General features: G+C 44.5%; 1 protein-coding gene across 15 annotated transcripts in view; it reads left to right on the top strand.

Annotated features, from left to right (window-relative positions):
* Positions 1–15,810, top strand: part of BLTP1 (bridge-like lipid transfer protein family member 1) — a 1,831,302-nt gene that overhangs the window by 412,978 nt on the left and 1,402,514 nt on the right. For all 15 annotated transcript variants that reach the window (XM_086962202.1, XM_086962209.1, XM_086962198.1 and 12 more), the window contains 2 exons: positions 3,987–4,827; positions 13,034–13,104. In XM_086962202.1, the coding sequence (XP_086818328.1) occupies positions 3,987–4,827; positions 13,034–13,104 (912 nt within the window). The remainder of the gene's footprint in view (positions 1–3,986; positions 4,828–13,033; positions 13,105–15,810) is intronic.

Below are 15,810 nucleotides of genomic sequence, written 5' to 3'. Positions count from 1 at the left end.
TTTTGACTGTCGATATTTTGTCCACGATATTTTGGCAAGTCGATATTTTGTCCCTCGATATTATTTCAGTGATCCACTTCATTCACCAGTACAAACTGGTTCTTTGAACTCATGCCTTATTTCTGCCTAACATTGTGATCTCCTTCTATGTTGGTCAGACAATCACCCTTACAAAAATCTTTGCCCACCCTCACTTTTTTAAGGGAGAGGAGAGGCTCCATTGTTTGGATCAAAAAAAGGCCTTCGTTTTTATATAGATCATACTACGGAACATTGACTGTAAGACCAACTTTTCATTTGATTCACTAGACCAACAAAAGGCAAGGTGGTGCAGAAGAGGGCCATCTCTTGATGGATTGTGCTCTGCATAAAAGTGCTACACACTGGCAAAGAAGCAGCCTCCTGAAGGACTGAGGGCTCATTCCACCATAGCCAAGGCTGTGACTACTGCCTTGGCACTCAGGGTGCCTGTCCTTGACATATACCAGGTGGCTATGTGGGCATCACTCCAAATGTTCACTAAGCACTATAGACTGGATAGTCCGGTCCGTCGTGGCAGGTTTTTTTAATCCGTTCGCTCCTGCAGGGCGTTTTGATTTATGCCAGTTAACTGTCCCTTCTCCGGTGAGGTTATTGCTGTGGTCTATTCTAAGGTAAGAAATTTGCGGTTAGAAATCTCTTCCAGAAGAACGCGTAACTTGCCTTTTTTGGGGGAGGCTCTATCCAACCAGATTCTTTACCGACCCTCCTTCCACCCCTTTTCGCAGACTGGACTCCTTCCGGAAGGTCCTTTTTAGTTTACACACATTGGTCACAACCTTTCAGATGTGGCTCCACATCTGTGGGCGCGGAATATGTAATGAAAAACAGACATCAGCTCTCATGGGTGGCGCCTATATAGGCACCGCGCATATCACATCTGGCAGGAACGACATTGACGCAGAGCCGTTGGCACCACCTACAGGTACACAGAGGTACTTATTTACCCAATCCAGTTTGATGCCTGGAGAATATTCGAAGGTAAAGAATCTATGGTTAATGTCTCTACCGGAAAAGGCATTACCGGAGGTAAGTAACTTGTTTATTTGGATGCAAACTTATGTTCTTCCTTTTTATGGTTCAACTGTACTCTAAATTCAGCTTGGCTTTGGTTATTCAGTATTTTGTTTTCGAATGTTTTGGTACTCTAAGTGGCATAGTTTGAACATTGTCACCTTTCCCTCTCTTTTGTACAAGGTTGTAACAGGCTTCTCTTCAAAACCACAAAACACCTTGACTATTTTTGATGCAAAACATATCTGCAGTGTTAGAGAGAAGGGGCTAAAGTTTCAATATGGGATGTTGTCAGTCACTGTATTTCTAGCCTCCTGTTTCGAGCCGAAGAACTGTTGCTTTTTCTGTTGTATAGTATCAAATGTGCATTTGCCATTTGGGAACCTGAGCTACAATGTCTGCCCATTGACATAATTTAGCCTATTTTTCTAACTAAAATCCTGTAAAAATTCAACCTGTACTACAGATTTCTTATTAACTAAAATGAGCTTTGTTCAGAATTACCGGTTAAATAATTAACATCATTGAATTTTAGCGGACACTTAACAATTTTCATTTTTTTGAGAGTATAATTCAGATATCAGAAAGTTCAGCATGAGACTGGAGAGTTTTGCCCAGTGCCCTATGTAGGTTGTAATCCATAAAGGCACTGAGGGGATTTCTGTTGTAGGTAAAAGTCAAAGGTTTTCGCAGGCAAAAGTTGGGCCACATTGCTGATATATCAGTGTCCTGATACACCCAGAGGCAGACCATCAGAGTTAAGATAAAACCAGTTTTGTCGGCCAACTACCCCTTAACATTACCAAGATCAGCTCTGAAGGTCTCTTACTTTTTAACATGGATTCTGGTGTTCTTTTAGCAAAAGACATGGTCAACCTGGTGCGACTTTAGTTCTAACATGCCTGGTATTATAAATAAATTACTTGCTTTTTCTCAGCTTTTCCTTTATTTTCAGTTTATAATGCTGAACATATTGTGTCATTGTTGTTACAACAGAGTTAATGATCTTACATTTACTTGATGGGAGAGGTGCACTGTGTAACAGCCAGAAAGCATACAGTTAGGTTAGCTGTGTTAGGGAGCTGCCTGACTCCAGTTGAATTGGGAGGTAGCTTTTCTATAGCCTGCTTTTTCCGTGGAACAGATATGTTTTCAGCATGGATCTTGGTTTGCATATTTGTACTACATTTGGATAGCGGTCTAAGTGTGAATCTTTCGTGTACTTCCATTAAGGGAAACATTCTAGGACCTGGTAGAAGCTGCACAATGTCTGTGATGACAACACAGAATGCTCAGGCTGTAGCCCACTGAAACCTGTGTGTGAATCTTTTTTTTGTGACTGAAGACTGGAAGGAGTTACGCACCAGTTCTTCTGGAGAAACTTTAACTGTGTTTTTAAACCTACCTGGAGCTTCTCCCTTGATAGATCACACAAGAAGTCCCAAATTTTGACTGAATTTTAGTGAAACCATCTTACACTAATGCAGTGGTGTGTGGTGAGATCTGACCATTTTTTTGCAGGATAACCGGTGAACCACCAGGCTCCTGAGCCAAGTAGCATTATTGAAATGTTATCCTAATGCCCATGATGGGGTGAGCCATTGAATTAGGACTAGATGATTGAGAAATATGGATGAGTTGATTATGCTGTTTGAGAGTCTGGTATGCTTAGTAGTGCAGGAAAGTGCTAGCTGGTAGAATGTGGTGGAGTTTCAGAGGGCTTCATTTGACTACTTGTGGTCCTCTGCTGTTGAACGTATTTCAGTGTGTACATAGTTAAAACAGTTAGGGTTTTAAATAAATAGAAGGCTTTACTTCAAGCTTCTAGTTGGAAATCTATATTTATGTGAGAGTGGTGGTGCTTACTATTTCTTCATAGAAAGTTATGTTTAAAAAACCTAGAGCCAGATGTACTAGGAATAGATTCGCAAATGGTTCACAAACTTTTTGCATATCCAATCTTAATTTGCAAATTAATAGGTTGCTTTCAAAATAGGGAATCGCAGAGTGTCGCAGAATGACATGCCCAATTAATATTCGTTAGGCAGATCAAAATTTTGAATTTACTACAATTATCTTCAGTTTCAGGTATGATGGTCTGCAAGAAACAGCCAACCACCATCTGTCACTTCAAATTTTGTTTTGAAGCATCCTGATATTCGTAATGGAAACTTAAATACATTTAAAAAAATATAAAGTTCGCCATGTGAAAAAAATTATTCTATGAGAGCTGTCATAGTCCCCAAGACCCCTGCCTTATCCCAGCGAACCTGCCACAATGATTCCCAAAGGGGAAGGGGCCAAAAGGAGCCTCTTTCCCTCAGTGAATCAGATCAGTTACTACCCCAAAATGAAAGTTGGTAACTGATCACTAGTTTCCGATCAGAACTGCTGTTGCAGACCATAAATATATACCTTACCAACCTTGCAGTTTGGAAGGACCACTCAAAACACACCCTTTCCAAATTGCAATTTGGTAAGGGTCGAAAATCCCATTTTACAATTCAGACAAACTTTTCTGAATCGCAAAATGGTGTTAATTCCTTGAGTAAAATGGATCTTACAGTTGTAAACCCTGGCATTTTGCCTGCACAGAATATGCAACCGCAAAATCCCAGTACATTTTCCCCCTAATTTTTAGAGTCAACCTTTTTCCTGGTAGTAGTGTATGGGAATGAGTAGCCTCAGCTATCTTTCTATTAAAGGCTCAGTTGACTCGAACTCGGGAGACTGGAATGGAGGGGGTATTGGGGGGCGGGGGGGGTCAATCCTGTTTCTGAAATACGCAAAGCAATGCCATTTTGGGTAGGGGGCCCAGTCTTTTGACCCAGAAAAGAGACAGTATTTGGAGTACTTACAATTGCAATGATGTATGTTGACTGCCTCAATCGAAGGATTGTTTTTTGGTGAATTATGTTGTTTTCTTTCCTTAGTACTCGTGCAGAAGCTTCAGTAAGTGGTCCAAATTCCACCAACTCCCAGGAAAGACCTGCTGTCAAGTCTCCCCTTAAATCTCCTTTAAAGCGGCAAGCATCTGTTACTTCTGTCCGGCACGGCAGCACAAAAAGCCTTACTGCTGCCTTCTATGGTGATAAACAACCTGCCTCTGTTGGAGTTCAGTTTAGTAGTGATGTTTCACGTAGTGACGAAAATGTCCTGGACTCTCCAAAACAACGAAGAAGCTTTGGATCTTTTCCATTTACCCCCTCTGCAGACTCAAACTCCTTTCATCAGTATCGATCTATGGACTCTAGCATGTCCATGGCAGAAAGTGAAGCATATTTTTCAGCAACAGAAGAGTTTGAGCCAATCAGCAGTGATGAAGGCCCTGGGACGTATCCAGGAAGAAAAAGGAGAAAAAAGCAAGCACAGAATAGTGAATACAGTCGCAGCTCAATTTATCACAGCATAGAAGGACCATTAACTGGAACATCAAAGGACACCAGTGCAGATCTTAGGAATGTGCCTTTCAGAACCTATGCTTCCCAAGCTTCTTTTGTTTCTGCATTGGGTGGGGAAATGGACACTGTGGATCAGGCGTATGCGACGGATGCTGATAAATCTGCAGAAAATGAACAAATTACCCCACAGCAACCTTTGATGGCTTGCTACCAAAGTTACCTTACTCAGCTGCAGGTATCCAACTGGTCAGTAAAGCATCCTACCAACAAGAGAACCTCAAAATCCTCCTTGCATCGCCCACTTGACCTAGATACTCCAACCAGCGAGGAAAGTTCTTTTTCATATGAACAACTCTCTGTACCAACATTTAAGGTAGGAAACAAAAAAAAGAGATGCACGCTTTTAGTAAGGGATTATTCACACTTATTAAATGTGTTTCATGTTGAACAAACATTTTTCTGCTGGGATATCTTTAAAGGCTAAATGCAGAAGTAAACCAGCATTGAATGTGAAAGGGTAGCACACATTGTTACATGTTGATTCATGAATGATACCTTTTATGACATTTCTATTTTTACTTCTTTCTTTCGTTTTCCACAAAACTATCCAGACATTTCCAGGGTAACCAAGCACTTTATAGAGTGGAAAAAAAGAACATTAATAAGAAAATAAGTCACAGGTAACATAGATGAGAGTAAACTTACACTGCACTGTAAATCTTTAACACAAAACCAAAAATCTATTTATCCAGTTGTTGCCAATTAAGAAATAGTCAAACCTCCTAAACGAGACTTAGAACCTCCAAAAGATCTCAAAGACATTAACACTAACATTTTGTCTCTTAAACGTCTAAAAATCATATATAAACAGCTTCACTACAAATACATTTCTCCTTTCTTTGAAAGACTTCACATTTGGGTGTCATTACTGCACTAGCCTAGAAATGATGGCTCTCTTCTGGGCTTTGCCAGTGGAAATGGCAGTGTCCCTCCCTTTGAACATCAGAGCCTAAGGCCTTGGAAAGTGAAGTAGCTGGAAGATGTAGCAAGCCTTTGAGACCCAGCGCTGGAGCTGTGTCGGAAGATGTTTCATTAGGTTGGCTGGCAGGTAGGTTAAGGAAGATGAGAGGGGACAAATGCCATTTCTCAAGGGTGACTGAGCAAAACTCTCACAGAGGATGCTGTCAGTTAAATTAAATGGGCTGCTCTGCTGAATCAGCTTGTGGAACCTTTTGCTCTTCCCTGGAGCAGTCCTAAACAATGGGAAAAATGCAGCGAGAGTTGGACAATGGGTAAAAGGCCACACCTCGAAACAATTGAATGATCCTAAATCTGCTGAATACTCTTTCTGGGGACGCATTCTTCCTGCCATTTGTAGACCAGAGCAAACATAATATGCATGACCAAATGCAAACTGATACTTTTAGCATCCATTAGCCAAATCCCTGCCACACTAGACGGAAGTGAGGATACGCTGTGAAGTGGTAGTGTAATAGATATTGCGACATGAAGAGATGATGAAAAGCAGCCCAGGTTATAAACTCGTCTTTTTCTATGTGGCTAGGTGACACAAGATTGCACCTCAACATTCCGGTGGCTGCTCGTTTCCCTTGAATGTCTACATCTGTATCTTTCTTTCTACATACATCTGTACTATTTAAATTGTTCCCCTGATCATGGATCTGCCCAGAGCCTGAAATGCATTGGGGTATCATTGCACATAGAGCATAAACAAGATTGCATCTCGTTCTGGGGTTGAATTAGCGACTCACATATGGATACAAGCTCATTGGTGTTAATATGTCTAGTGTCTCTAATCTATAATTTTTGTCTGAATATTTGGCTTTTTATTATAGATTTTTTGGAAGCATGGTAGAAGAGAATGAGGTGGCAGTCTAACCATTCAACTATTAACATGAGGTCACTACTAGCAAAACACAACTTTTAGCAGACATTTGAGAGTTGAACCGTTCTCATGAGTCAGATTTGTACAGAATTGTTAGTTTGTTGTTATTTAGAAAGGCGCATACATAGAGTGCTTATGAGTTTGTAGAGTCATTCCAGTAGAGGTTGAAGTTTGCTTTAAGGATGTTAGTGGAGGATGAGAGAGATTAGCTCCATTAGTTGTTCCATGAAAATGTTATTGTTCCCCAGCTGGTGGTACATAATGTGAATTCTGCAGCCCTTTTAGTTTTGAACCAAGCTTTGAAATGTAGTATGGTTCTCAACTCTAAAAATACCTACTTGGATTGAATTTCTCGGAATGATTGCTATTCCTCCACAGTGTGTCCCTCCTCCGTCCAGGTGTTTTATCACTTAGAGGCCTCAGTATTCTATTTCAGTCGCCCGGGGATATTCAAGACATAAGGAGCATTTCTATTTTTAAGGTTGTGATGTTAGTGGATTCCAGATTTGGAGAAGTTAATCTCTCGGGCTATGGCATCTAGTCTGGTCAGCTTTTAAGTATAGATGAGTTAATGTGTGAGGGATCATGAGATGAGGTGTTAGTGTTTCAAGGGTTTATGTGTGGTTATTGTTCAAGATGGATTAATCACCCTACAGTGTTATAATGTGATATTGATTATGGAATACATTCTTGCTGTTAGCTAGGCACTGGAGAGTGTAAGGTTGGTAAAATGGTCAATCTGAAAGAAACACATTGTGATAGATTTCTTACCCTAGAATTACCACAGGCGTCAGACTGGATCCGGAATTTTTTCGTCAGCAGTACCCATGTGCGTCGGAAAGGTGGCGTTGTGCCTCTCTGCTTCCGTCGTTTGCATCGTGGTCGCCGAGATGACGTCGCGCACTGACGTCTGTTCTTTCTTTTTCTGCGCCAGCAAGCGCAGATCTGGGAAGAGCAAGTACCCCCAGTCACTTTTTGACTGAGTTTTTTCGTGATTTTTTGTTTCAATTCTTTTGATTCGATCTACTCCTGTTGTCGTAGGGATGCCCGGCTTCAAGAATTGTGGGGACTGTCACCATATGATGTCGGTGACGGACCCGCATCGCGTGTGTCTCTACTGCCTGGGGCGCAACCACAACTCCAAGTCGTGCCCCGATGCCGGGCCATAGGGCCGAAGACTTTGCAGGAGCGGTCCCGAAAGTTGCTGGAAGTCCGGCAGTCGGCTCTGCACCGCTCAAGGTCCCGGTCCCGTGGGAGGTCGAGGGACCGGTCGCGGAGCCGTTCGCTCCAGTTTCAACCCTGAACTGGACACTGCGCCGGATTGGCGTCGCTCGACACCGATTCTGATGGGGTTATTTTACACCCAGGTCTGTCCTCCTTATTTTCAGCCTGTTTCGCAGACTTCGGAGGAAGGGGAGGACTGTTAGGTATCTGAGGATCCTCTCACCCAACAGTGTGACTATGATCCGGACTGGGCAGAGGACTTGGGGGATGCCAGCGGTCTTGACACCTCACCTGACCGTGGCATGCTGTCTCCTCCTACCGTCGCTATGGAGGAGGGAGCAAGTTACGCAGTGGTGTTGCGTAGGGCGGCCAAGATCCTCCACCTCAAACTCCCTACAGATGCTGTCAGGACTAACCTCCTGACAGTAGTGCTTTAGCCTGCGGCGACCTCTTGGGAGCCCTTGCTACCTTTTAATGACTCACTTTTGGATGTTTTTTTGGGCCCAATACAGGGGCTCCTGTGGACAGGAACGTGACCCGACGCCATCGCCCGGCTCCGGGTGACCCCCTCTTTATCTCTCAACACCCCACTCCTGAGAGCTTGGTTGTCAAAGCCTCTGTTTCCCAGAGAGGGTTGCCTTCTGCACCTCCCGATAGGGAATCCAAGAAGCTGGAGCAGCTTGGCAAGAAGCTGTTTTCATCCGCCAGCTTAGGGCTGCAGTCGGTGAACACTGCATTCCTCTTGGGCCGTTAATCCCACTCTGTGTGGGACACGGCTGCGCAGGTGCTGCTCAGCTGTCCGGATGAGGCCTGGGCAGTACTCTCCCAAGCTATAGCAGCTGGGAGAGACACAGCTTAGTTCACCATTTGCCGAACAGGGCGATTTTCAGGACGGTGGCGCTTCGGCGCCATGCCTGGCTGAGGACAGCTGGCTTCCAGATGTCCAGAACACTCTGATGAACATGCCTTTGGATGGCATTCACCTTTTCGCCAATAGGGTAGATAGTGCGTTGGAGCACTTTAAGGACTCATGGGCTATGGCCAAGTCCTTGGGCCTGTCGGCCACTTGCCCTCATTCTGCCTTCTGCTCCTTTCATGGCCACGGAAGGGGTGCCCCAACACGTTCATTTCAGAGCCACAGGCTTGCGCAACAACAACCTCAGCGCGGACGTGGGAACCGCCACTTAAAAGCCTTCCTAGTCTGAACTTTCCGGCCCATCAAACACCAGTGGGCGGCAGGATTTGCCATCATCTCCCCCACTGGCGCAACATCACTGCTGACAGATGGGTGCTGCAAATAGTCCGAAGGGGCTACTCCCTCCCCTTCGAGACTACCCCTCCAGCCCTGCCACCTCAATACCACCACATGTCGGGGCATCATCTTGCGCTTCTTCAGCAAGAAGTAACGGCCCTCTTGTCGAAGGGGCCCATCAAGCGCGTTCCTGGGCCAGAAGTAGGTCGTGGTTGTTATTTCCGCTACTTTCTTGTCCCAAAGAAGGACAAGGACCTGCGTCCCATCTTGGACCTCAGGAACGTGAACCGCTTCCTCCGGAAGGAGAAGTTAAAGATGTTGACGTTAGCTCAGGTCTTGTCTGCCGTCGACCCTGGAGACTGGATGGTAGCGTTGGACTTGCAGGACACATATTTCCACATCCCTGTCCTGCCGGCCCACCGGCGTTACCTGCGGTTCACAGTAGGCCGCGAGCACTGTCAGTTTACCATGGTCCCCTTCGGCCTTACCAGCACCTCTCGGGTGTTCACGAAAGTGATGGCGGTGGTCGCAGCTCATCAGCGCAAATCAGTGGTTCTAGTCTTCCCCTTTCTCGACGACTGGTTGTTGAAGGCGGCTCGCCCCTGGCAGTCGTATTCCCACGTCCAGACTACGGCCGGCCTCCTGCATTTGCTGGGGTTCTCCATCAACGTGCCGAAGTCGCACCTGATTCCCTCTAAGATGCTCCTCTTCATCGGAGTGTTTCTGGACTTGGCGCATTTTCTGGTTTATTCCCGAGCAACAAGTCTGCGATATTCAAGCTATAATTCCGCTCTTTCGGCCACTATCCCGGTTTCGGTCAGGATTACCCTTTGGCTCCAGGGCCTGATGGCCTCCTACATCCTGCTAGTGGATCATGCCAGATGGCATATGTGGGCTCTGCAGTGGGACCTGAAGTTCCAGTGGGCACAGCATCATAGTAACCTGTCTGATCACGTCCAGATCTCGGAGGGCACTGCACGACAATTGCAGTGGTGGTTCAACAATCGAGATTGCGTCAATGGCAGATCCCTCTCCCTTCCTTAACCGTAGCACACAGTTGTGACAGATGCGTCCCTCCTGGGATGGGGCAGCCACATGGGAGAGGCAGAGATCAGAGGCCTCTGGTCTCCGACGACAACCTTCTGGAGCTTTGGGTGATCCGGCTTGCACTGAAGGCATTCCTTCCCTCTGTTGGAGAAGAGTGGTGCAGGTGTTCACAGACAACACCCCCACCATGTGGTACTGCAACAAAAAGGGCGGGGTGGGGTCGTGGACCCTATGTCAGGAGGCTCTGCGCCTCTGGACTTGGCTGGAACACCAGGGCATATCCCTGGTGGTTCAACATCTGGCAGGTTTTCTGAATGTCAGGTTGGACAGACTCAGCCGTTGGTGCATGATTTATCACGAATGGCGTTTAAACTCGGAAGTGGCGCAAGGTCTCTTTTAGCACTGGGAGAGCCTTGGTTAGATCTATTCACCACCGAAGAGAACGTGCAGTGTCATCAGTTCTGCGCCTTGTAATTTCCAAGGCGGCACTCGCTAGGCGACTCTTTTTGTCACGAGTGGAGTTGCGGTCTACTATACGCCTTTCCGCCTATACCACTTCTACCCTGAATGCTAAAGAAGATCAAGTGCAACCGGGCCCAAGTAATTCTTGTGGCTCTGGACTGGGCTCGAAGAGTATGGGATCCCGAGCTACTCGGCATGGCCATCGATCCCCCGATCCGACTGCCTCTTCGAGAGAATCTTCTGTCGCAGCAGCAGGGGACGGTCTTCCAACCTGTCCAGCCTCCACCTCCTTGTGTGGAGATTGAGCGGCGGCAGTTGACGTCTTTTGACCTGCCTCCCGAAGTTTGTGATGTAATCTTGGCGGCCCTCCACTATGACGGTATACATCTGCAGGTGGAATAAGTTTGTGGCATGGGGCACAGCAAAGGCTGTGGATCCCCTTTCTGCCCCTCTTTTAGAGGTCCTTCTGTTCCTACTTTCTTTGGCCCAGCAGGGCTCTGCTCTGGGCACTATCAAGGGCTATCTCTCAGCTATTTCAGCCTTTTTACAGCTTCCAGATCAGCCTTCCCTTTTTAAGTCCCCTGTTGTAAGTAGATTACTCCTCTTTTCCCTCCTGTTCCTTTCATAATGCCTCAGTGGGACTTGAACCTGGTTCTGACATATCTGATGTGTGCTCCCTTTCAGTCACTTGACAACTGTTCTCTTCGTCTTCTCACTTTAAAGACTGCTCTCCTGGTTGCCATCACCTCTACCAGAAGAGTGAGTGAGCTCCTGGCTCTTTCTTCTAAACCTCCTTTTCTCTCTGTCCATCCGGACAAAGTTGTTCTAAGGACTCATCCATCTTTACGGCTAAAGGTTGTCACTGCCTTTCACATCGGGCAGACCATCACTTTGCCCACTTTCTTTCTTTCTCCGCATCCCTCGAAAGAGGAAGAGAGGCTCCCCCGTCTTGACCCAAAATGGGCTCTCTCATTCTACCTGAACTGCACACAACAGTTCCAGGTGGATGTCCAGCTCTTTGTTGGGTACGTGGGCGTCAAGAAAGGTTGGGCCGAGCACCAGCGGACCATCTCTTGGTGGGTCGTTCTGTGCATAAAGGCTTGTTATTCTTTGGCTAAAAAGGAGCCTCTATTGGGGCTGCACGCCTATTCTACCAGGCTGACGACAGCCACTACTGCTTTGGGACGGAGAGTTCCCTTGGATGTCTTCTGTCAGGCAGCTACGTGGGCCTCGCTGCACACATTTGCCAAGCATTACTGCCTGGACAGCCAAGTCCGGAGAGATGGCTTCTTTTGCCGTTCTGTTCTTCAGGACTTTCTGATGTGATCTTGGTTCGCAGACCCACCACCGAGGTTGGTATTGCTGGGGTATCTATTCTAAGGTAAGGAATCTACCACTACTTGTTTCTTTCAGATGCACAAGTTTCTTACCTTCGGTAATGATATATGTGTAAGAAACATTAGTAGTGATAGATTCCTTACCGCCCCACCCATCCTCCCCGTTCTGCAAACTGATTTCTAGGATTAAGGTCATCGCTTTCAGGGCCCTAGTTACAAGGCACCAGTGGTCAGTAGTTTGCATAGCTTTGCATTCCTGGCGTGGAAAGTTGTGTACAGAACTGACGCCAGCGCGCGAGGGCGGCATCTATATAGCTGCTGCGACGTTATCTCTGCGACCACGACGCGAACGATGGACCCGGATCCGTACAACACCACCTTCCGACACGCAGGGGTACTGCTGACGAAAACCTTCCGGATCCAGTCTGACGCCTGGGGGTAATTCTAAGGTAAGGAATCTATCACTACTAATGTGTCTTATATATGTGATATATCGTTATCGAAGGTAAGTAACTAGTGCTTTAAGTTTAAGCTTGTTGATATCTGGGTATGTTCTTGCCCTGAATTCTCACATCTGCGATCCCATGTATTATGAAGAAAACTAGTAAAATTGTTTTAACCTGTTCATATGACACAGTACATTTGCCTTGGAATGCAGCTGAGAAACACTTTTACCATTTATCTCTTAACTCTGTGAGGTTTCTGTGATCAAAAAGAGAGCAGTTTGATAGTCAAACACCTTGGGCTGTATGCTGAAAATTCTTTTGAATCTACCTGTTAATGTTCGATTGTATTTGATTCTTCTTCTCAAAATGTTATCCCATCCATGGATTATATTTCATTTGGTGCCTTTTCTTATCCATTAACACTATTTATTTTTGTGACTCTGTGCTCGGAGGTGGCCTCAATGTGGCTTGCATGTTTTTAGAGATAATTGAAAATAAGGAAATCGAAAAATCTAGACATACCCAAATCTCTATGTGCCCCAGTTTGTTCAGATACAATATCTGGAACCATTTACTCAAGAGAAGCATGCTATTGGGTGGTTCAGGATCATATTTCCTTGATCATTGCAGAGGCTATGATCTCACTTCCTACATATTTGGAGTCTATTTTAGTAGGCTGATTCCTGGTCAGTAACCAAAAAGAATAGCCACTCGTCCCTTGAGGGATGATGTACAGAGCCGTAGGGTAGATGACTGCAAAATGATAGTAACTCAGCAAAGTGAGATACATATATAGGTGGTTTTGTACAAGAATGCCCAGACTGTACCCTCATTCAAGGACTACAAAACATATATTTCTGTACTTGTTGGTCTATAAATGACAGGTAAAACCTTTTCTTTTATAGGTTGTAAGGCAAGGCCTTTCTGCAAATGCATTAATGGACAGAGGAGTGCAACTTATGGGATCAAACTCAAGGTGAGTACAATTGAACTTTATTAAAGGAGTATTTATGTATCATTAGGGATACAGGCAGATTAAATCATTGCACATATAACATCTAAAAGAAAATCCTGGTCAGTTCACCAGGTGACACTCCTTTGGATGTGGAAAGTGGCAGGTATGTGATCACGATCTGATCTGATTTTCAGGTACAGAAGAAAACTGAACGTACTCGTAAAATCTTTTCAGTGTGGTTCACTACAATATGACTAAATTAGAACTTATTTGAACACTTTGTCTCATGTTTTCCTTGCTTTTACATGGACATTTATTTATTTTAAAGGTGCTTTAACTTGGCAATATTCCATTAATAGATATCTGTAAAGCTGCTATATTGTCATCTATCCACACATTCCCTATTCGTTACTGTGTAACCATTCGCACCCGACAAAATCCACTGGTCTGACGAATGCTACTTCAAACATCCAGACATCTCCTGCTACCTGGTGCAGGCTGCCACTTTAGTGGAATCAGTACTGCTTTTCAGTCTCTGCATAGTGTGTGATCTACAGCAGCACATACTGAAAAAGTTACTTACCTGTAACAATTAGTTTGTAGCTCGTAGTGCTCAAGGGTGCCCTGCCCACTTCCCCATATGGGACCATTCGGTAATAAACCTGGTACTTAAATAGTTAGACTTGTATCCTAATATTTACTATAGGTTCTTACACTGGTTTCACATATGGCTTCAAATTTCCACACCAGCACTTACCCAAATAGGAAAACACATTTCGAGGTGGAGTCTAGTTGTTGGTGCAATGTGTGTTTGAGGGTCGGTATCCCATGTCAATTCAAAAGCAAAACTCCTCTTTTGCCTTTAAAAACTTGAAATGTTTGAACCCAACAATCAATTGCAGGAGTGGGCTAATTTACAGCACTAAAAGCTGCAAAGAAATTGTTACAGCTAAGTAATGTTTTCCATATATTTATATATATTTTCTCTGTTTTGGTTCGCTGTGGTAGCTGTGCATAGCTGTTCTGTTTCTTCTCTTCTTTTCAGGTGATTCTTCCCTATCAGTACTTTTCTCTGCTTTTTGCAAATAAGAATAAAATATATGTAGCTACCCTTGATAGAATACTCTTTAACAATTTATTTGCATACAAATCTTCCCACCTTGACCCAGAAGTACTGATGTGTATTAACCTGTGACTCCTTCCTCCTTTGACTCTCCATCCGCCATTGGGCTGTTAGCCACAGTCTCCAGGGCTAGCTCATTGCAAATTTGCATTGTGGATTTTGCGAAATGTGATCACAACCCTGCAACACTGCACACAAATCCCCAGAGAGCACAAACTGCAGGATTCCTGAGAGACTGTCAGACTTTTGTGGTTGCATTGCTATATAGTATTTGTTGTCCATAAACAAGTGATGCCCAAAGCCATTCACTGAGCTCCAAATCATAATGATTTTTCCTTCTGGACTGTCCATGCTTCAATTCATAAGCTAAAATGTAATGAATATAAAATAGGTAAGAAGGAAATCTATGATTTTTTTTTTAAATGTGCCCAGGAAGCCGAGTTGGTTAATAGTGTTGTTTCATACAACTCTGAAATTATAGTCACTCGCATCATTCCATTCAGAGGCATTTTGCAAATTGCGTTCCTTTATTGCAAGCTGCCTTCATGTGGAAGCCAAAAATAGAAAGAAGTTTGATAGAAGATAACAAATATTTTACTATTCGGTATCCTCAGTCTTCCAATAAAAAATGTTACCCTACTTGCATGGCTGACCCAAACACCTGCAACAGGAAAGGTCCAAAATTCAGTGTGGAGAAATGAAGATTGTTCCTTGAAATTTTAATCCTTCTGGGAATGCAGGTATTTGCAATACTTGGCCAGAGACTTATCTGGCACCCAGGAAAACATTCACAAACCATTATGAAAACTAGACATGAGGAGTATGGCTTATGTAAATCTCAACACTTTTTTTTTAACCAGAATGCCCTGCAAAGATCAAACTTTAGCTACAATAACATATTTTCCTCACATTCCTAAAAGGAAGAGTTCCAGACTTAGTAGAGATCGGGAAAAGCCATACCACCCAGTCTTTCTTCACTTCTCCCGAAAAAGAGAGCCTTTCTTACTGGACGTGAACCGGTCAAACTTTAGACCTTATGAAGTCAATGTAACATTTGCATGGTTACAGTTTTGTTCCAGTCCTATCAAATGGTTACAGTTTTGGTCCATTACATTTGCCAGCATTAGGCTAACCCACACATGTTGGATGCAGGGTAGACAACATTTTGCCACTGGCTGGAAGTGCCCAAGATTTGTGTCCAGTAAATATGGGATTATTGTGTATTTTGAGCCCTACTTTGATATCTGTAGAGCATTCTGGGTAAGAAAATGTTCTTTGATCCATGCTAGCCCCACCACTTGGATTCCAGTGGGTCTCCAGTTCTCAGAAAAGCAATAGGTTGGTACGGTTTCCTGGGTGCCAGCTGACCCAGAACCCGAACACTTCAGCCTTCCCCACTAGCAAGTTAGAAGAAATCAAGATTTCTTTGGGTGTTGTTTTGACATAGAGCTCAGAGGAGGTAGAGCCTTTTTTGGGGGGCAGAAATACTATCTTGTGCATGGAGTATGCCCAACCCCATTATTGTTCTCCCTTTTTTTCCTCTGGTGTTATTGTGGGCTTCCTGCTCCCCTGTAGTGGGCAGATTAGTAGTTAATGTCCCAATT

This window comes from Lissotriton vulgaris, chromosome 3_1 (assembly GCF_964263255.1).
Source record: "Lissotriton vulgaris chromosome 3_1, aLisVul1.2, whole genome shotgun sequence".
Classification (NCBI taxonomy): domain Eukaryota; kingdom Metazoa; phylum Chordata; class Amphibia; order Caudata; family Salamandridae; genus Lissotriton; species Lissotriton vulgaris.
Note: the sequence above shows the minus strand (reverse complement) of the source record. Positions and strands in the feature narration are given on the sequence as shown.